At 45.0% G+C, this 16184-nt stretch overlaps 1 protein-coding gene across 1 annotated transcript in view; it reads left to right on the forward strand.

Annotated features, from left to right (window-relative positions):
- The window catches only part of LOC138677280 (A.superbus venom factor 1-like), a 165441-nt gene extending 150771 nt beyond the window's left edge, over positions 1-14670 (forward strand). Inside the window, exons 37-40 of the mRNA XM_069767310.1 lie at positions 3103-3189; positions 4174-4257; positions 4664-4799; positions 14447-14670. Of these exons, the coding sequence (XP_069623411.1) occupies positions 3103-3189; positions 4174-4257; positions 4664-4799; positions 14447-14588 (449 nt within the window). The 3' untranslated portion in view covers positions 14589-14670. The remainder of the gene's footprint in view (positions 1-3102; positions 3190-4173; positions 4258-4663; positions 4800-14446) is intronic.
- Positions 14671-16184: the final 1514 nt, after the last annotated feature.

A 16184-nucleotide genomic window follows, 5' to 3' on the forward strand; every position in this document is an offset into this window, starting at 1 on the left:
GACAAATGTATTTCCAGCCTCTGGTTGAAGACTTCCACTGAAGGAGAACTCACCACCTCTCGTGGCAGCCGGTCACCGTCGCTGTCAAAAAGTTTTTTCTAATATCTAATCTGTGTCTCCTCCCATTCAGTTTCATCCCATCCCACAAATGAGGTATGTATTCATCACCAAACAAGATGGACGTCCGTGCACTAATAGAATTATCAAAACTTTCCAGAGCAAGTGATAACATATTTCCTTTATAAGTGGGAGGAAATCACAGACAGGGAGGATAAGACACAGTGCACTGTCCGGCCTCTGTGCATCAAAATCTAACTTCTTCCACAAATATCAATTTAATCTGTTACGGACTGACCTGGTTGGAGAAGTGATATTGCAACCACTAGGGGCAGCACCGGGCAGGTAGCGTGGTCTGGAATAGCCAAGGAGTCAGTACACAGGAACAGCAATGTAGTTTGAAGGAATAAGCAGGAATTATGGTCACAGAATCCAGAGGTCGTTTACCAGGAGCAGCAGTGTTGTTTCTAGGAATATCAGGCTGAATTCTCACCTGTAGACCGTAGGCACAACTTTATGGAATGTGACTAAAATCAGCTATGGGCTACTGCTCCTCCCTGGGACGATGAGGTCCCTTCGGAAATGAGTGCTAAAATATACTGGGAAAATCAGTGTAGATGACAAGGCACCAGGAGCGCTGTTCAGCCGATGGATGAATCTAGACGTGGAGACTGCGATGTAAGAGAGATTGATGATAAGTTGACACAGTTTAAAAACAAATCACTTTCTTACTCGCTTTTGATGCTCATCTCCGTCTCATAAATAAATCCGTCTCCTACATCGCAGTCTCCACATTGCAATTCATTAATCAGCTGAATAATGCTCCATGCTAATTTTCATCTATTTATTTTTATAAAACACTGAAGAAACTGTACAGATAGTGTGTGACAGCAAAGCGGTGAAGAACAGAAACTGTCCATTAAAGAGAATCTGTCACCAGCTTTTTGCAACCCCATCTGAGAGCGGCATAAAGTAGGTAAAGAGACCCTGATTCCAACTATGTGTCACTTGGTTTACTGGGTGCAGCAGTTGGGACACAATCAGAGTTCTAACCCCCCATCCACACCACTGATTTACAGCTTTCGGGGTACATTGCTATGGGCGTATTTGGTCAAGGAAGCATGGGAAACCGAGTCTGGGCAGTGATAATCTCCTGATGAAAAAGTACTCATTGTATTGAAACAACACACAGCCTAATAAGTGACACATCACTGAAATCAGTGTCTCAGCATCACTGAAATCAGTGTCTCAGCCCCTACCTCATTGTGCCCTCAGATTACTTAGCATAAATTGATGAAAGATTCCCTTTAATGCATAATCATATATGTTAATCTAGTAAGGGAGGTATATGGCACTACTGGTTCATGATCCTGTCCCATCTGTCCCATGATCCTGCCCAATCTGTCTCATGATCCTGCCCCATCTTATCCATCCTGCCCCATGATTCTGTACCATCTGTCTTCATCCTGCCCCATGATCCTGCCACATCTGTCTCCATTCTTGCCCGTCTCCATTCTTGCCCCTGTCTCCATTCTTGCCCCTGTGCCTTCATTCTTCCCGCTGTGCCTCCATTCTTACCCCATCTCTATTCTTCCCCATGTGTCTCCATTCTTGCCCCGTGTCTCTATTCTTTCCCGTGTCTCCATTCTTGCCCCAAAGTTTTACATGCCACTGTAAGGTATGATCCACATTGAATGCCCTTAGCCCTCATGGTGGTGTTTCTATCAAACTTTTGGTTTGTCCTTGCGTCCTGTAAGTACACATCAGAACTTACAACCTATGATCCATGATGAAAGCCTTTGGCCCTTGTCCTCATATCTCTTTGCACGTTCTGAGTTGCTTCCATGACCTTCAACTGAATTTAGAAAACTTTTACAACTGAGGTTTCACCGGACAATCAAAACCACTTTAGCTGTTTTCTCTGTATAGAAGAGATTTAGCGTTTGACCACATTTTTTTTCTGAAGAATTAAATTTTTCTCAATAACAAACCACCACGCTGTATTACCTAGGATCCACCATGCTGTATTACCTGGGATCCACAGTGCTGTATTACCCGAGATCCACCATGGTGTATTACCTACACTCCCCACATGCTGCATTATCTGGGATCCACCTTTCTGAATTACCAACAATCCGCCACGCTGTATTATCTGGAATCCACCATGCTGTATATCTAGGATCCCCCGTGCTGTATTATCTGGGATCCACCTTGCTGTATTATCTAGAATCCACCATTCTCTATTATCTGCGATGCTCCATACTGTACTACTGAGACAACAAAAAACACAGAGTAAAAAGTTCATTAAAATATTAGTATATAGCGTTATTCAATAAATATTCTAAGACAGGTATATAAACACATACATTTATACATATAGAGACAAGGTCAAGTAAAGGACTCAAGTGGTAGATGGCTAGCTCATTCTACAAAACGTATGGTGGGCATGGGAAATGAGCCATGAAAAGGTATTGTAATAATAAAAAATGCCATTAATAAAGTGCCAGTGCTTCAGCACTTAATATAGTCCTAACACAATGCATAGTATCACTGGAAAAAGTGCTAGTGATCAAATTTACATGTCTCATATCATCAAAAAAAATTAATTATAAGAGAAATTTCCAACCAGTTGAGCAATGCATGTGTTCAGGATGCCATACATGATGTAAGTTGAATTCTTACCTATGATCTAACACCAGGATGAGTCGGTCAGCAGCTGACCAGCGTATCGGCGGTTAAGGGGTTAATAACCTCGTTAATAGCAGACAAGGCTGTAAGTGTGGGGATTTCTGCACATGGCGCTCATAATTGAGGCTGAACAAATCAAAAGGCTTTCCATTTTTTCCGTCATTTGCATATCATTAACGTGTCTGTCCATCCTGTGATTTCGATAATTCCATGACTGTTCTTTCTTGTTGTAATGTTTATTATTGAGGAGCTCACAAGGTGGAGAATATCCACATTTGTTGACGTAAGAGAAATCGCATCATCAGAGGTAGCCTCCTGAGCCTCCTGCCATGGATTTCTTTGGATTTTGTCTTTTAGGTAATTGTTTCCTGCAGCAACAACTGGAGGATGAAATTGATGCCTTAGAACGACTCCAGAAAGTATGTGATCCAGGAGTTGACTACGGTGAGGACCACGTTCTTTCATCTTAACACGCAAATATCTGCTCAACACTTATCGACCGAAATCCGGCCTTACTGTCATCCAATAAGTCTTGTTTTCTATTTTGAGGTCACCGGTTGTCCAGTTGTTGGATACAAGTTTTGTAGGTCACCTCTCTATTAATCCCTTCCTGGTGTGGCCAGTTTGTATTTTTGGACTTTTTAATTTTTTTTCCACCCTTCTTTTTAGAGCTGTGATTTTTTTCATCAACATTTCCAAATGAGGGCTTGTTTTTTTTTTTAGCAGGAAGACTTGTAGTTTTGATTGTCACCTTTCACAAGTGATGTGAGATTGGTGACAAATTTTAATTGAGGTTGTTCACTGTGCAGTAAAAAAATTTATTTTGCAACTCCAAACACACTGATACTAAACTTGTATAGTTTTTTTTGGGGGTGGGGGGGATTTAAGGGCTGAAAACAAAATCGGAAGTTTGTAAAAACTGAAAAAAAAAGTCTTCTGTCGCTATTTTCTCACATCCATTTTTTTTTAATTTGTCCACTGATTGGCCCGTTCAAGGACTCGTTTTTTTACGTGGTGAGCTGACGTTTATAATATGTATAGCAGTATAGTACTTATATAATAATCACTTCTCATTGGATTTTTTTTAGGTAAGTGTGGAGTCTTTAAATCCAATTTTGGGGTTTCAATTTTTTTTCACTGTATGGATTAATCAATTTTAGATTTTGAAAAATTGAACTTTTATGGATGTGGCGACTGGCGATATCAAAGTTTCTTTATATCTTTATTTTAATGGGAGGGGATTTCATATCCAATCTTGGTGGTTCCAGCAGATTTCTGTTGTTTAATACAGACAGAATTTGCCGTGACTGGTGTAGGCTCAGGTCCTGAGCCCGCTCCATACTTGGGAACCTATCGTGGGATGTACTACTATGTCATAAGTGGGTAAAATGTTTAATAAAAATGTCACCTTATTTTCTCTGTTTATAGTGTTCAAGACGCAACTGGAAGAAATACAAAATAATGATAACTATGATAATTACGTGATGAAGATAATCAGCGTCCTCAAGGAAGGTAAGGAAGGAAGGAGACAAGTGTACATGCATAGGATGAAAATACATGTATGGCTTCTACGTGATCATCTATAATTTCAGATATGGTTTGATATATGTGGAATATAGAAATGAGTGTATCTATAATTGCCGATTACCAATCTGGATTTTAGCATGGAAAACCATGGGGTTGTCAGAGTTCCGTAATGAGGCTTTGTCATATACGGGCAGATTATTGCTCTGTAACATCATTGCCGTTTAGGTAAATTTATGCTGCTTTATCTCTGGTGACATGTAAGTGAACCTGTACAAGGTCGAAAGATTAATTGGAGTTCAGAATTTATTATAACATCAATTGCCTTTTCTTAGCATTGTGATAACCCCCAGTGTGTTCAAATTTTGTCTTCCATGTTTGGTCCCATGATTAGGTTCAGAAGAACGTGTTTTGCACAAGAAGAGGAATTTTATCAGCCATGTAAAATGTCGCAAAGCATTAAATCTGAAAAAAGGACATGACTACCTGATCTGGGGGTCAACAGAAGACGTTTGGTCACAACCATCTGGGTAAGTGATGTGATCATCACTAGGAAAGCAATTAGAGATAAGCAACTCTTTTAATATATGAATCACCCAAATTTTCCCCCCAAAATTGATTTGCTATGATTTAAAAATATGCCAAAGCCTTCACTTGCCCTGAAAAATGTGTATGACACTATCCTCCCTTCCACACCCTGATCTTCAACACTGCTGTGCTGTCACCAGCTATTTGTACAGTTAATTCAGTGTTTTATGGCGTTCTCTCCCCATCGCTATGGTGTAAGCTGTGACATCTTCTGACTCTCTAGATTTACCTCAAAATGGTTGCTGCATTCCCTTCTTCTGCTTTTATACTGTCTATGAATGACCCTCCTAATTGGCTGTACATTACCATGTGATGTGATAACTGCAAGGCGTTATGGGCTAGTCTGCTCAAGGCTATGTGATCCTTCTCTGGATGATCCAAACTTCTGCAATGTGGAGAATATTTTAGATAATTTGCGCAAAGCAAATCACAACTTGTTTGAATTTGTTTTATTCAGCGAATTCCTAAAACTTTGACACAAATTCAGTTATTGCATATTACACTATGAACAGTGAAGAACTTATAAATGTGAGTCATGTAACAGAACAAAAACTCATTCACACATGGCGGTCACCAGACTTTTCAGACTATGACCAAATCCTTGCTAAAAAGTTCCCGATTCCGAATATCTGCAGTCAGGTAATCAAGTGATCTCAGGATCAAGTTGATTGGGGAGAAAAAAAAAGTGAAATAAAAAACAAAAAAATTGAAATTTAAAATACGGTAAAAAAAATTCTGAATATATAAATTCTAATCACCCCCTTTTCCTTTTTTTAATGCAAGGTAAACATAAACATATACTGTATTTTATGGATTATAAAACACCAGGAGGCAGGGTCGCTGCTGCAGGAAGCCAGCGGCGGAGGCAGGAGTGGGCCGATTCTGCGGGCCCCAGGTTGATGGGAGGAGGAGTTTGACGGCAGGAGGTAGGAGGGGGAGTTCAGCAGTTCGGGGTCTCTACCAACATTTTGTGAAAGACTGGAGCCTCTTCACTTTCCGTGGTTTTCAATGTGGTGGACATTGGGAAAATGGTCACCAGAGGAGGCCCATGCACAGATTGAGATCTTGGCTATCGAAGTCCACTGCATTGAAAATCATGGAAAGTGCGGGTGCCTCTGGGCTTTAACAAAATGTCAGCGGAACCCCAGCAACACGGAACACCTCCTCCTACCAGTCTGGGGCCTGCATTATCGCCCCAGTCCTGCCACTGCCAGCTTCCTGCAGCAGCGACCCTGGGACCCCTGCTCCACCACAGCCGGGAAGCGACATTCAGATTATAAGACACACTCCAAAATTTGGTGGAAAAATGCACTTCTCACAATCTGAAAAATACGGTGCATAATGGGCATTATCACATCCATAAAACACTTAATAATTCAAATATTATTTATTCCACATGATGAACACCAGTGAAAAATAATGGCACAATCTCTATGTATTGGTCACCTCGCATCATTAAAAAAAAAGTATAAAAAGCAATCAGAAAGTTTATATATCTCAAGCACCCAACTGCTGAGGGAGAAATCACCCAGAGAGGGATAAAGCTGGAAATGTAGCCTGGTAGAACATCAGTGCCAATCATCTGTCACCAACTGGAGGCTTCAAGCCTATGGTCTCTCCATGTAAATGACTTAGTTGAGAAGAGAGATCTTAATAGACTCTCAATGAGCTCCAGATTTTAAACAACCATCCAAGCACCTTCTCTCGGAGAGTGATTTTTGGTTGTTTCCAACCCTAGAGTACAAGATCTGTTTGAGTGACAGTAGACCCAATGTGGACACAGTTTGATCTATGAACTCGTTATAACTTCGGGGCCTACCACATATGGTTACTGCACTGCTGGGTGCCATAGAGTAAAGATGGCTGACCAAGTTGGCCAAGTTTAATAACAAGATTTAGTATCAATCTGGGAATAGGAATAGAAATACTGACATCTTATCTAGCAACCAAATATAAACCACAAGAGACCCTAGAGACAAAGCATTACAGGAAAAGTGACCCGCAATGTCATGCTTGTTGACGAGGAGCTTCTGCAGGTCTATTTTCAGATGGGATGTGAGTCAGATCAGATTACAATGTGGGTTACAAGGCAAGATCGGGTGGTTGGTTAATTAATGGCAGAGTAAGCAAAAGCGGGATAGCCAGTTCAAAGAAGTCAACCTGTATCTCCTGGCTGGTTGTCAGCTTAGCCATGAAAAGAGACAGTCACCAAGAGGGATGTTACTGCTCTCTCAAAAAAGTATCAGCTTTCTTGCAGTTTATGAGATTGTCCTTTACCATCAGGTAAGATTACCCACCGAGATAGTGCTTTCTTGAAAGTTGTGCTGTTATCAAGAGAAATGGGAGAAGTAATAGCAAGGGACGTTTTGGTTTAGAAAAGACTTTCAACAGGTTGCAACTACCACCACCTGAATCTGCAGAACGTGGTCCATTTGCATTGAAAGCAGGGCGTTCAGCTTAGTTAAGCAGAGGAACAGCACAAATGATTTAGACTCCATATCCATTGCAGCTGGACCCTAGGAGTTAAGTATCTGAGCAGGGGTTTAAGATATTGAAATTTGTCATTCATCACTTCACTAAATTTGCTGTAGTAGTGTTAGGAGTCGAGTTTCCTCTGCTGCACAGGGGGAATCTCGATCCGTCTCCGCTGCGGTCTCCCATTCTTCTCCAGCTGCAGTGGAGTCAGCTCAGCAGGGACGTCGATCCCAGCGTCTCGCTCAGTCTGACTCTGTGTGAAGAGTTACTGCTGCTTTTCCTGCTTCTGCCATTGAAGCCAGTGCTGGGCAGCGGCGAGTGGACGTTTCTGGATCTAAGTCCTGCTTTTCTCTGTCTGAGCATGCCCAGGGCAGGATCTCCCGTTGGAGATCGAGGGTCACATGCTCAGGTACTGCAGCACATCCCATTGGTCCTTTTGGCAGGTCCTGAAAGGGCAAAACTTCTGTAGCTGTTTCCTGTGCTGCAGCTATATAAACTGCGCATGACCGCACGGCCATGCGCTAGTATTGTCTTGTAAATATGTGTGTGTGTTGTGAGTGAAAGTCGCTCTTTAAATAACCCTCCCTATTGAATGTCTGTTCGCGGAAGGTGTATGTTTGCTATCTAGCGCCCGACTTATCCAACAGCACGAAACACACATTACAGCTACCAGTTGCTGTGTCCGCCAGTACGGCGCTGTGCGCTTGCTCTGCGCTTTCCTGACCCAAGCCTGGGTGGTTAGTGGCGTCCGTCAGTGCGGCACCGCACGCACTCTTGTGCCTTAATATTATTATTTATGTTCCTCTGACACACCCAGTTGCGGTGTTGTGCCAGCAAGTGTCTAATCGGACTTCAATCCTGTGTAGGGGTTGAGTCCGCTGACTTCTTGCTCACGCTTTATGTGCGGTACTGCGGTCCTGTGACGCAACAGGATCGCTTCCTTCACGCAGGGTGAAGTTAACCCATGTGTGTATACTTAGTACCGCCATATAGTCCGTCTTACTAGCAGCAGGGTCTTTTACCTGCACGGTGGACCTCGGACTGCGAACGCACCTAATACCATAACATCTGATTCTTGGTGCATTCCGCCAGTCCTTAACAGAATACTAGCGCCAAGGTCTGGCTAGTAATGACGGACGATCAGCGTTCACAGCGGTACATCCAACAGCTGGAGGGTAGGTTGGCGGCTCTAGAGCGTGCAACCTCAGCTGTGGACGTTACTGCTGTCGCTGTTCAGGCTGCAAGTGCAGTTGCAGCCAGTTTGTCCGCTTCCACCCCTGCTCCGACCTTATCCCATCTCCCGCTTCCAGACAAGTTTGCTGGTGACAGTAAGCTATGTCGGGGATTCGTGAGCCAGTGCTCCATACATCTCGAGCTGCTGGCTGCACGTTTTCCTACGGAACGGGCGAGGGTGGGATTCATCTTGTCTCTTTTGTCGGGCAGGGCGTTGGAGTGGGCAACGCCGCTTTGGGAACGTGGTGATCGTGTGGTACAGAGTGCTCCTATCTTCCTGGACACTCTGAGGCAGGTCTTTTTGGGACCCCGTGTCACCCACGATACCGCGCTCCAATTGTTGGCAATTACTCAGGCTTTGTCCATGGTCAGCCAGTTCGCCATCCTATTCCGGACTCTAGCTTCTGAGCTGGAATGGCCGGATAAAGTCCTTATTCCGGTGTTCTGGAAAGGACTGGCAGATCATGTAAAGGACGCCTTGGCCACCAGGGAGATTCCCGCCATACTGGAGGAGCTTATTACTATAGCTACCCGCATCGATCTCCGTTTTAACGAGCGGAGGTTGGAGCGGACCCAGTGTAGGCAGAGGTTTCGGCTGGCTCCCACTTTTGCCAAACCTCTAGAATCTCCTGTTATGGCGTCTGACTCCCATGAGGCCATGGAGGTTTCTCGAGCGGGACCTAGGTCTCAGACCGCTCGAGTACCTGTGGTGTGTAAAAATTGCCAGCAACCGGGACATTACGCTAATAAATGTCCACGGCGGTCGGGAAAACGATCGCGTCTAGTGACCATTGGAGGAGGTTCACTGGACACAGCGGCATTTTCCTCCAAATTGGCCTTTAAAGGGACAATCCTGTTAGGCACATCCACTCTTACAGTAGAGCTTTGTGTGGATTCAGGAGCAGAAGGAAATTTTATGTCTTCTGCTTTTGCTCTGCGCCACGCAGTACCTCTGGTTATGCTTGCCAAACCAGTAACCGTTAGAGTGGTGAATGGGTCGACACTTCCGCTACAGATCACACATCAGACTGTCCCTTTCACGTTAGCCATGTCCTCATCCCACCAGGAGATTATTTCCCTTCTTGTCCTTCCCGAGGGAATGGATGAGATTCTGCTGGGAATACCCTGGCTCCGTTTCCACTCCCCACATATTGAGTGGACCTCTGGGAGGATATTGGGTTGGAGTGAATCCTGTAAGGGCAGATGTGTGAAAGAGTGCGTTCAGGTTTCCACCACTGAGATGCCCGCAGATCTCTCTACTCTCCCCAAATACTATTGGTCTTATGCAGACGTCTTCTCCAAAAAGGCCGCGGAGACCCTTCCGCCTCACCGTCCCTATGACTGTCCTATAGATCTCTTGCCTGGAGCAGAACCTCCTCGGGGACATGTATATCCCCTCTCTCTCCCGGAAACAGAGGCTATGTCCCAGTACATCCAGGAGAATTTGGCAAGAGGGTTTATTAGGAAGTCAGTGTCACCAGCAGGGGCAGGGTTCTTCTTCGTACAGAAGAAGAATGGAGAGTTGCGTCCTTGCATAGACTACAGGGGTCTTAACGCCATCACCGTTAAGAATAAGTACCCGCTGCCCCTGATTTCTGAGCTTTTTGATAGGCTACGGGGAGCTAAGGTATTTACCAAATTAGACCTGCGGGGAGCTTATAACCTGATTCGCATCCGTGAGGGGGACTAATGGAAGACGGCGTTTAACACCAGAGATGGGCACTATGAGTATCTGGTGATGCCCTTCGGGCTCTGTAATGCCCCAGCCGTTTTCCAAGACTTTGTCAATGACATCTTCCGGGATATGCTTTCCACCTCGGTCGTAGTCTATCTGGATGATATTCTCATCTTCTCTCCAGATATTGACTCCCACCGGAGAGATGTTGGCAGAGTCTTCGACCTCTTACGGGCAAACTCTCTTTACGCAAAGTTGGAGAAGTGTGTGTTTGAGCAGGAGTCTTTACCTTTCCTGGGCTATATCATCTCTGCCCAGGGATTGGCTATGGATCCTGCCAAACTACAGGCTGTGATGGACTGGCAAGAACCCCATTCACTTAAAGCGGTGCAGCGCTTTATGGGGTTCATTAATTATTACCGCCAGTTCATTCCCCATTTCTCAACTTTGGTAGCTCCCTTGGTAGCCCTCACCAAGAAGGGAGCAAATCCCAAAGTGTGGTCTGAAGAGGTCTCCAAGGCCTTTTCTTCTACTAAGTCTCATTTTGCTAGCGCTCCCATCCTACATCGTCCCGATGTCGATAAGCCGTTTATAATGGAGGTGGATGCCTCTTCCGTTGGTGCTGGAGCAGTCCTCTTCCAAAAGGATGCTCAAGGTCGGAAGCATCCGTGCTTCTTCTTCTCCAAGACCTTCACACCAGCGGAGAGGAATTATTCCATCGGGGACAGGGAGTTGCTTGCGATGAAATTGGCTTTCTCAGAGTGGAGACATCTCTTGGATGGGGCTCGTTTTCCCTTTCAAGTTTTTACAGACCACAAAAATTTGCTCTATTTGCAAACAGCCCAGCGGCTAAATTCTCGCCAGGCCAGATGGTCCTTATTCTTCTCCCGATTCCACTTCACCCTCCATTATCTCGCTGGGGAGAAGAATATTCGAGCTGATGCTCTTTCTTGCTCTGTTGTGTCATCTGAGGAGGAGGAGGGAGAGCCTCGGCTTATTGTTCCTTCTGAGAGCTTGAGAACCGTGGCTCCGGTGTCGCTTGAGTCTGTGCCTCCGGGCAAGACTTTTGTGCCCATAAATTTGTGACCGGAGGTTCTCTCTTGGGCTCATTCCTCCAGGGTGGGTGGACACTTTGGGACAAAAAGGACATCTGAGCTGCTGGCGAGGACGTACTGGTGGCCGCATATGCTCCGAGATGTCAGAGATTACGTTCTGGCGTGTGTCTCATGCGCCAAAAATAAGTCTCCTCGACAACGGCCGTCTGGGTTACTCTATCCCTTGCCGGTGGCAGACAGGCCCTGGGAGATGGTCGGGATGGACTTTGTAGTGGGTTTGCCCAAGTCTCGCGGCTGTACCATCATTTGGGTTATTACCGATCATTTCTCGAAAATGGTGCATTTGGTGCCGCTCCCACGGTTACCTTCTGCACGGGCCTTGGCAGCGTTGTTCATAAGACACATCTTCCGCCTACACGGCATGCCAGACAAAATTGTCAGTGACCGGGGTCCCCAGTTTGCGTCTCGGTTCTGGAGAGAGCTTTGTCGTCTTCTCAGCATTGAGTTAAATCTCTCTTCCGCATATCATCCCGAGACGAATGGGTTGGTAGAGAGGGCCAATCAGACTCTGGTCACATATCTACGACATTTTGTTTCTGCCAGGCAGGATGACTGGGCATCTTTATTACCATGGGCAGAGTTCGCCCTTAATAACGCTGTAGCCGACTCCACCGGTCAGACTCCTTTCCTCCTTAATTACGGCCAGCATCCGCGGGTTCCTGTGCCTATGCCCGTGTCCTCTGCTGACTCCAGGGTGGCAGACTGGGCAGTGGAGGCACGGGACATTTGGGACCGCACTCAGGATGCCATTCGGGCCTCGAAGGAGAGAATGAGGTCCTCCGCCGATGCACATCGGCGCCCTGCCCCGACCTTTGCTCCTGGCGATTTAGTGTGGCTCTCCGCCCGTAACATCAGGCTGTGAGTTGAGTCCACTAAATTTGCTCCTCGCTACTTGGGCCCATTCAAGGTCCTCGAGCAGGTTAATCCTGTGGTCTATCGTTTGGCCCTTCCGCCACGCCTGGGTATCACCGACACCTTTCATGTGTCCCTCTTGAAACCCGTGTATATGTCCCGGTTTTCCGAGTCATCTGCTGGGACATCGGGTTCGTCTACGGACGATTATGAGGTGAACGCTATTTTGGGGTTCAAGGTGGTACGTGGCAAAAAATTTTATTTGGTGGACTGGAAGGGTTATGGCCCCGAGGACAGGTCCTGGGAGCCTGTTGAGCACATTCGGGCCCCGCAGCTCATTGCTGCCTTCGAACGTAGCGAGGCCCAAGGGGGGGGGGCCCTAGGAGGGGGGGTAATGTTAGGAGTTGAGTTTCCTCTGCTGCACAGGGGGAATCTCAATCCGTCTCCGCTGCGGTCTCCCATTCTTCTCCAGCTGCAGTGGAGTCTGCTCAGCAGGGACGTCGATCCCAGCGTCTCGCTCAGTCTGACTCTGTGCGAAGAGTTACTGCTGCTTTTCCTGCTTCTGCTATTGAAGCCAGTGCTGGGCAGTGGCGAGTGGACGTTTCTGGATCTAAGTCCTGCTTTTCTCTGTCTGAGCATGCCCAGGGCAGGATCTCCCGTTGGAGATCGAGGGTCACATGCTCAGGTAATGCAGCACATCCCATTGGTCCTTTTGGCTGGTCCTGAAAGGGCAAAACTTCTGTAGCTGTTTCCTGTGCTGCAGCTATATAAACTGCGCATGACCGCACGGCCATGCGCTAGTATTGTCTTGTAAATATGTGTGTGTGTTGTGAGTGAAAGTCGCTCTTTAAATAACCCTCCCTATTGAATGTCTGTTCGCGGAAGGTGTATGTTTGCTATCTAGTGCCCGACTTATCCAACAGCACGAAACACACATTACAGCTACTAGTTGCTGTGTCCGCCAGTACGGCGCTGTGCGCTTGCTCTGCGCTTGCTCTGCGCTTTCCTGACCCAAGCCTGGGTGGTTAGTGGCGTCCGTCAGTGCAGCACCGCACGCACTCTTGTGCCTTAATATTATTATTTATGTTCCTCTGACACACCCAGTTGCGGTGTTGTGCCAGCAAGTGTCTAATCGGACTTCAATCCTGTGTTGGGGTTGAGTCCGCTGACTTCTTGCTCGCGCTTTATGTGCGGTACTGCGGTCCTGTGACACAACAGGATCGCTTCCTTCACGCAGGGTGAAGTTAACCCATGTGTGTATACTTAGTACCGCCATATAGTCCATCTTACTAGCAGCAGGGTCTTTTACCTGCACGGTGGACCTCGGACTGCGAACGCACCTAATACCATAACATCTGATTCTTGGTGCGTTCCGCCAGTCCCTAACAAGTAGTTACCTCCAGAGATTGGACAGCAGAGTCTGTAACCCAGGCTCTGTGGAAGAACTTCACAGTGCTTGTAGAAATGCCAGGTAGGACAGGGCTAAATCCTAGCTCTGCAGGCTTCGATTAGTGCACCTGGCTGGCTCTGCATATAAACAGGTTAGGTGTTCATCTAAGTCAGTCAGCCCAGGAAAGCTGACCAGACTGGATGTGTCTTGGAGCTGAAGAGAGAGAGACATGCCATAATTCCTCACTGAGAAAAGTCTGCACAGGTCATGTGCAGAGAACTGCAAATATCCGTGGTTGCTCTGGACAATAACTGTTGTGTGTGACCGAGCTGGGGCTAGCTCAACCGTATATGAATAGTCAGGGTTTGTTCTGTTAGTTAGCACCTGGACAGGGCTATGGACTTATGCTTATGAGTTATATCACATTATACCATATCAAACACACAAAATAGAACTTCTTAGGATCTGAATCATACATTGGTACAAGTGCTACAAACCATGGAAGCTAAGGAGAAAGGGCCAAATTTAGTTCTGGAATTGGTGTGGGTCTACAACAATACAGAACATCCCAGGATGGAATTGTGAAATTAGTTTTTCTTGTATCAGATTAATGAAGAATAAGTGCCTGATGTAAAATGAACACTTCCCAGAATACACACTACCAGCCCGGCGCAAACACTGAACAAGCCGGAAACGCCAAGAGATTTCAGTTCAGAATTGTGAATGTGGCACTAGGTTCTAATAGATGAAGGCAAAATGTCTTCTTTGTCTACCCCATGTGTAATACCGTATATACTACTGTCCATACTAATGTAATCTCATGTAGATTGTGTATTTCCTTTTTTTTAGTTATTCCTACATTATTGGAAAAAATACATGGATCGAACAGTGGCCAAACGAGAAAGAGTGTGAAAATGCAGAAGTGATGACTCGTTGTGACGATTTGTTTGAGTTTTCTATAGATGTAGAGATTATGGGATGTAGAACATAAAAATGAGAAACCTCTCCAAAATGTGACATTTTATATACCAATAAACGTCTTATTTGCTATTCTGTCGAAATCTGCTGACTAATACCTGGCGTCCATTGTCTTCTTCAGTATCAGTTCTCTTGTAGATTCATTAGGAGTGAAACCACAAGTCCCAGCAGAATGTACTCCCTCCTTGATACAGCATCTCTCTGGTCACATTGGGATACAGCTTGGGGCTGCAGTGTTCATATACCAGTGAACTAGTGATGAATAAATCTTTTGAAATTTGAATTCAACGACTTTGCCAAATTTTGCCGAAAAAGTGATCCATGGCTTATAAATTTGTGTGAATTTCAATACTGGAAAACTTGGAGCTGCTCATAAAATACACATGAGATCGAAAAGAGAGAGAATCTCACTGACCATAAAAAATTACACTCCACAGAAGAGAGCGGACTCGCTGATCATAAAAGCTTACACTCTACAGAAGAGAGAAACTTACCCTGTGCTGTCTGAGAAAAAAAATCAAACAGCACATGGACACAAAAATGTAGCCTTGTTATATACAGTGCCATCCCTTAGTGTACAGTGCACTCACTTATTATGTACAGTGGGGAAAATACGTATTTGATCCCTTGCTGATTTTGTAAATTTGCCCACTGACAAAGACATGAGCAATCTATAATTTTAAGGGTAGGTTAATTTTAACATTGAGAGATGGAATATCAAAAATAAAATCGAGAAGATCACATTGTTTGAATTATAAAACTTTATTTGCATTTTGCAGTGAGAAATAAGTATTTGATTCCTCTAGTAAGCAAGACTTAATACTTGGTGGCATAAAACCCTTGTTGGCAAGCACAGCAGTCAGACTTTTTTGTAGTTGATGATGAGTTGATGACTTCATTAATAAATTGTTGAACCGCATGGATGCAGTCCTTCAAGCTCATGGAAGTCACACAAAATATTAAATATGACTCTAATAGCACCACAACTTCAATTCACCAATATTATGCAACATATATTTGTATTTTAAGTTAATTAGTTGTTTGAATATCACATTACTTTCTGTGGGAGACAAAACTTTTGTCTTGCCAAAATCTGACCATTCTGTGTCCATTAACTGATCAATATTTCTGCATTGATGCCAATTTATTTTCTTAACCTAAACCACATTTCGGAAGGTTTCAGCTTTCAAAAGAATAATTTATACAACCAATGGATGAATTTAATGTCAGGTTATAAGCTTTTATTTACATAACATGGATAAGCGACATAACTTCTGTCATAACTTCTTGCCTTGCGCAGGCGTGTACTAAGGAGGACAGAGAATGAACTTGAATACAATATTGCAGCCAGCATGCAGCCAGCGGGTAAGAAAAGGGTAAATCAAACACCCGAAAACCCCACCTCCATGGCTGAAAATTGTTCCCTCCAAATTCAAGTGACATTCTGTGTGTAGCTGTAAAAAGCTAACTGCAACAGGAGCCTCCCCCAATGTCATTTTTGCAGCACGAGCCCCCCTTTGTTTGCAGCAGGAACCTCCCCTCTGCCATGTTTGCAGCAGGAGCTCTCTCTCCTATGTTTACAGCAGGAGCCTCTCCCCTCTGCCTTTTT

Source organism: Ranitomeya imitator, chromosome 4, assembly GCF_032444005.1.
Source record: "Ranitomeya imitator isolate aRanImi1 chromosome 4, aRanImi1.pri, whole genome shotgun sequence".
NCBI lineage: Eukaryota > Metazoa > Chordata > Amphibia > Anura > Dendrobatidae > Ranitomeya > Ranitomeya imitator.